Source organism: Primulina eburnea, chromosome 5, assembly GCF_022965805.1.
Source record: "Primulina eburnea isolate SZY01 chromosome 5, ASM2296580v1, whole genome shotgun sequence".
NCBI classification, from domain to species: Eukaryota; Viridiplantae; Streptophyta; class Magnoliopsida; order Lamiales; family Gesneriaceae; genus Primulina; species Primulina eburnea.
The window spans coordinates 17,716,063-17,722,062 of record NC_133105.1 but is presented as its reverse complement, the minus strand read 5'-3'; the positions used below and the strand labels follow the sequence as shown (position 1 = coordinate 17,722,062).

General features: G+C 32.9%; 1 protein-coding gene and 1 non-coding gene across 2 annotated transcripts; both read left to right on the top strand.

The window, feature by feature from the left end:
• Nucleotides 1–1,417: 1,417 nt before the first annotated feature.
• LOC140833074 (sm-like protein LSM4) lies at nucleotides 1,418–4,496 on the top strand. Its single transcript, XM_073197487.1, has 8 exons — nucleotides 1,418–1,525; nucleotides 1,754–1,788; nucleotides 1,898–1,939; nucleotides 2,335–2,433; nucleotides 2,516–2,593; nucleotides 3,578–3,614; nucleotides 3,791–3,952; nucleotides 4,259–4,496. The coding sequence occupies exons 2-8, from the start codon at nucleotides 1,786–1,788 to the stop codon at nucleotides 4,279–4,281; spliced, it is 444 nt and encodes a 147-aa protein (XP_073053588.1). The 5' UTR covers nucleotides 1,418–1,525; nucleotides 1,754–1,785; the 3' UTR covers nucleotides 4,282–4,496.
• Nucleotides 3,159–3,242, top strand: LOC140833250 (small nucleolar RNA snoR127). The gene has a single exon (XR_012118380.1). It is a non-coding gene; the product is annotated as a small nucleolar RNA snoR127 (small nucleolar RNA).
• Nucleotides 4,497–6,000: the final 1,504 nt, after the last annotated feature.

The following is a 6,000-nucleotide window of genomic DNA, read 5'->3' as shown; positions in this document are numbered from 1 at the left end:
CGATTTAGGGTGCGAAATAGGTCGAACCAAGAAATCGATCGATCGAATCGAAAAAGATGTTACCCGAATTCTCTGAGTCGAGCTCGACTCAGAGAAAAAATTTAGTGCTAAAAATCAAAGTAATAAGTTGAGCTCTTACCAACACATGATTCTCTCTTTGGATTTCTTCTAAATCAGTATCTTGTAGACTCATTATTCCAACATATGTGAGAGCTGAGAAGCTAGAAAAATTTGAAAAAAATGGTGATGCGAAGAATGGTACAAGAATAACTAAAAATTGGGAAAGTTGAGAGTGAAATGTTAAGAACGAACTCGTCATATAAGTATTTTAGGTTTTTTTATTGAATTAAATTTTTAATTTTATTATACATAAATCTCTAATCATAAACTCAACTTCACATTGAGTCTCTATGTCATAATTTTTTTTTTACTTCTTGATGCACAAAATATTTTTTGAGTTCACTCTCTATTTCATATTTTATCACATTTTCCCATTTAATTCAATTTTATTTCCGTTTTTAATTTTATTTCCTCCATTACGTAACTTTTTTTCTCTTCGTAAATAATTTCTCACGTAAATCCCTAACTCATCTCCGTCGATTTTTATGATATAGTTACTGTTATTTGATATAATAATGGTATTAATTAAATCTAAGTTGGTATATAATATGCATGAATTTGTGGTACTAGATTTTCGATAAAGTGGTACATTTTGACACAAAACGTAGTACTTTATAAGCTAGATTTTGGTCCAATAAACACGAACATGTGGTACATTTTAGCATATACAACGTCAATATCATCTCATGTATATTATTTGTCACAAACGTACGATACCATAACAATATATTAAAAAATGTTCAAACTAATTTGTACACAACTTCTATTGTTCTCCTTGGGAAAAAGTTGATGATAAAAATATTTGAATTGTGAAAAAAAGACATCACAAGGTGATAAAATATTTACGGATTGCCTGGTAATTTAGGATAAGTGGTGTAACTAAAACTTAGTTTTATATCTTATTTCATATTACTACATTAAATTTGCATATAATACATGATATAATTACTGTTATTTGATAGAATAACGATATTAATTAAATTTAAGTTGGTATATAGTCTGCATGAATTTGTGATATTGAATCTTTGATACTTTGACATACTTTAAGAGAACACATGATACTTTATAAGTTAGATTTTGGATTTAATTTTTTTTCTTTTTAAAATAAAATATAATATTACTTTAGGGAGGTGAAAATACGATATTATCTCATAGAAAGTGTAGAATTAAAATATAATTACTTGAGACTGAACTTAAAAAAAAGTTTTAATTTTGGATATTCTCTCTCAATTTATCGTTAATTTTTAAATATATTAATAATTGATAAAATTAAATTTTAAATTATAATAAATAAAAGATAAAAAATAAAATACACGCTGCTATTTTACCTGATTTCCTCGTTTTTCTTGAATTTCAACCTCTCACACGCAACCCCAACGATCTGCCGTTCTTGAGGGGTTTCGATGTAATTCGTTCTCTACCATCTTATTTTCGATTTTCTTCTTGAAACTATGCTGCAGTTCTGTAAACGTGAACAGGAATCACTGCGTTCTCCACAGCGAACTCTAGTACCTTACTTCCACTGTTTCTATGTCACGAATCGACCGATAATTTTTATTGTTGCGTGTTTTTTTTTCTGATTTGTATTTATTATCATTGATTTTAAATTTTTATTTCGTTTTTCCCTCCGCAGAATCCTATTGGGAGTTCGATAGCATCAGAAATATGGTATGTTTTTGTTGAAGTATAAGTTAGGGTTTTTTTTTTTGAAGTTCCTTTTGAGATTTTTGATGTGATTCCGAATGGTGGACAGTCTCTTATTTTCCTCGTTTTACAGCTTCCGCTTTCGCTGCTTAAGACTGCACAAGGGCATCCCATGGTAAATTTCGTACCTTGCTGACGTTCACGGTCTCTCCTGTAATTTTCAATGGTTTGTCCCAATAATGGATTGGGTTTAAAGTGCAAATGTTTTCATTAGATTGTGTGAATCTCGTGAAAAGATCTGTAAGAGACTGACAAAATAATAAATTTAGCTTGATGAACTGCAAATTCGACACTGTTGGGTCATTAACCAAGAGAATGTAAAGTTTGATGAATTTAAATCATTGCTGTTCCAAGATTGATTCTTTAACCCACTGGACATAGTTTCTTAGCAAGCAGTCGCTGGGAATTGTCAAAATTTTATTTGCATTTGTTTGAATTTTGATAAATAAATATTTTATCTTTTTCTGCATTTTGATACACTTATCTGGGAAATATCTGTTATGACGGCAGTTGGTGGAGCTGAAAAATGGGGAAACTTATAATGGGCATTTGGTGAATTGTGATACTTGGATGAATATCCATCTTCGAGAAGTCATCTGTACCTCGAAGGTAGTGCATATGTTTATCAATATATGCTTTATAAGTTCTGTTAGTTTACTGTGGTTGTACTCAAAGTTGTCGATACTCGTAGGATGGAGATAGATTTTGGAGAATGCCAGAATGCTACGTTCGGGGCAATACAATTAAGTACCTCCGAGTTCCAGATGAGGTAAGTTTAACTTTCAGATTTTTTTACTATTACTTTCTTCGTTTTATTTATTTCAAATTAAATGGTGCTTTTGCTGCAAATTACAATGTACATCATAATGGATGTCAAGCAACAACCACTATGTTAATATCAAAATCACACTCTTTAATGGTGATGAACTGCTTTTGCTACGTTGGGCCGGGATCACGCTTTGTTGTGTTTATGGTGGGGAACTTAAAAGTATATGTTGATTGTCGCATTTCTTAAATAATTTGATGAATAACATCTCCCAGCCTTTTCAATTGATATAATTGATTGGCAGTCCTTGGCACGTCCACAGTTAAGTTAGAAAAACCAAATTTTTCTGTGAACACTTTTCCTTCAAGGTATAACTGATGAAGTGTTGGCTTGCATTTTGGGATTTGGCTATTTTAAGACCATCACACAAGTTTTTGAATAGTCAATGCTTTAGGTAATGTGCTCTGTAGGTTGTCTTCTTCACTTAATGAAGGACATACAAGCTTTGTTCAAATTGTTAGTAACCTTGATTGTTATTGCTTTTATATCCTTCTCCCACTCTGCTGCTCTGGAATGATGTACCTTAGCCAAATCAGACGTCATTGTGCTCCAAAAGATTGTCTATTGATGTTTTTGTTAACTGTCCTTTGGAGGCATTTTGGTGTCTTTGCCTCTGTGCAGTGGCACTAACTTCATTTGGATACCTTTTGTTGAAGTGCAACTATCTGACGATAAAAACAGGGATTGGTGGTCGATAGCTGACTGGAGCCTCTTTTTTATCTCTATTTTTTCTTTTTTTGCATTTCTTCTTTTGGAAGTAGTCTGGCTTTGCTTTTTGTAGTCCCCAATTCACCATTTCATTAGCTCAAATCACACTAAATTGATATTCGGAAAACCTTGATTCCACCATCTTGTATCTCTTTGCTATTGGCTATAATTTGATGGTGCTGTTTTTTATGATAATTCCTGGTTAAATTATTTTCTCAGGTCATTGATAAAGTTCAGGAAGAAACTAAGAGATCAGGTATTTAAATCTATTTTTGAAACTTTCCATTTGTTATGTGTCTGCCACAGATTTTTTCATGTAGCGTTAAACTAATCTGTGGATTGAAGTTTCTGTGTTAATTTTGCATTGCCAGCGTTCCTTTTAATAGAAAACCAGACAAGCTCTAATTTTGTTATGATAATTTATCACTTCAGACCGAAAACCACCTGGAGTTGGACGTGGAAGAGGAAGAGGTAGAGATGAAAACTCAGCTGGAAGATCCTCGAAAGGGATTGGGCGTGGTGGTATAGATGATGGAGGTGGCAGAGGAGGCCGAGGAAAGGGTTTGTCTGGCAGCAAACCGTCCGGTAACAGAGGTAAGAATGAATAATTAATTCCTTTATTTTTTTAACTCATAAAGTTCTACCAAAATCTGTTTTCCAACTGTTGGAGCCTGGTACTATGTTCCTATTTATACAAGAGTACAGTTTCAAACAAAGTGAAATGATCCGGTGAATGTAATGAAATTTTAAAAATGAGAGCTTGCATATGAAGCTGTGCGCTTCTAAATTCCTTATAAATCTAGCATGTCTCTATTTTCTTATTTTGTATCTCAATAGAGAAGAGATGCTTTCTTTTGTTTCCTTGTATAGAATAATTTATGAATTTTTTTTTTGTGGCAGGTGGAGGTCGTGGACGTGGTTGATGTATAAAAGCTGGGGAGGCTAGTGTGTCGTGTGGAAAGTGCCCCCTTTTATTGGCCTCATTATTGTTAAGGAGCTATGCGTGATCTTTTAAGATCGAACTTTTCTTTTTCATTTTTTGAGATACTTGACTGGTATTTACTTAGTTTTGGTTTATTATCGAAGTGCATCTTATGTTGGTACTAAAAAGTTTTAATGAATGACTAGATTAATCTTTTTCGCTTTGTAAATGAAAACGAGGAAAACAAATTAAATAAAATAGATTAATGGAGGATTGACATGTGCCACGATTTGAATGGTTTAGAACAGTGTGCGTGATGTAGCGTCGACTCAACCCGCTTCATTTGATGTTATCATACGTGTATAAATATAATGATTCAAATTGTTTATCAGTTATTCGAGCTCGAATCGATAAAATTTCGGTTGAATTTATTTAATGAGGTTCGTTGAGATAAATGAATCAATCTCAAGTTTTACAATATTCGGTTTGTTAGCTCGTGAACATCTTCGTTGGTAAACTCATGAGTCATCTCTTTCTTATATAAAAAATTATAGTTTTGATATTTGATATATTGATTTTACACATTACTTATGAAATAAATAAAAAAATATATTAAATTTATTTACTATTATAAATTTACAAATTTTAATAAAAGTGTTATATTTTTCTCTAAATATATAATTTACTTTTTAAAGAATTTAACGAGGATTTAAATGTTTAATTCATATTAATTAAACTCGTTTGGACTCGATATGAGTTTGAATAAGCTCGTGAGTCATTAATATATTCCTTAATTGAGTTCGAATTCGGCTCGATTATAAACAAGTCAAACTCAAACATTCAAGAGTTCGGCTCAACTTGACTGGACTCAATTACATCCTTACATTCGTGTGTTGCTCATCCATAATTTATTTTTATTCAATCTGTTCCTTACTTTTTTACCACACACCAATTCATTATGTTTCAAGTATAAAAATTAAACTCTTCATTTTTACTGTTCTATTTTCAAATACTTCATTTTCATTTTCATTTCCTCTGTCGTCGCTCCTGCTTCACTTACCACTTCCTCAGATCTTTAACCCCAAAAGGTACCATGAGGTCTGCCTCGCAACGTAAGATCCAAGCTGCATAGATAAAGACCTATAATATGCAATAGGTACCATGAGGTCTGCCTCGCAACGTAAGATCATGAAACTCATTAAGAAGTGTACAATATATTCTAAATAGGTTCCTAGTCGAATCTGCAGCTTAAAACAAGGATAAAGGTCGCTCGAGCTCGAGACTAGTATTTGTGATGTAAACGCCATGTTTCATAGACAAGGGCATGGAGATGTCCATTTACACAGATGTGTGATCATATGATGATGCACTGAACAACCCTTCTTCAAACTGTCCAAGTGGTCCTCACTTATTGAATGAAATAGTCAACGGTTATGGTTGTATACCATTAATCCTTTGACCCGAGACAATGTACGTGTTATACGTAATATAATGCACTTTGATCTGTCTACCGACTCCATTAAGGGTCATCAGGTGACGAGATTGAGTGTATTTTCGAAATACATAGGAGCAAATGTATTGTAGTCGGGGATTCACCTTTAGTCTACCGGTTAAGATATCCTCTGTCATATGGTGAGTTAATAGTGAAAGGACTCTTTAGCCAGAGCAAGAAATGTGCTTTAGGAAAAAGTGTCTTCTTAGTTGCACATACCATGACACT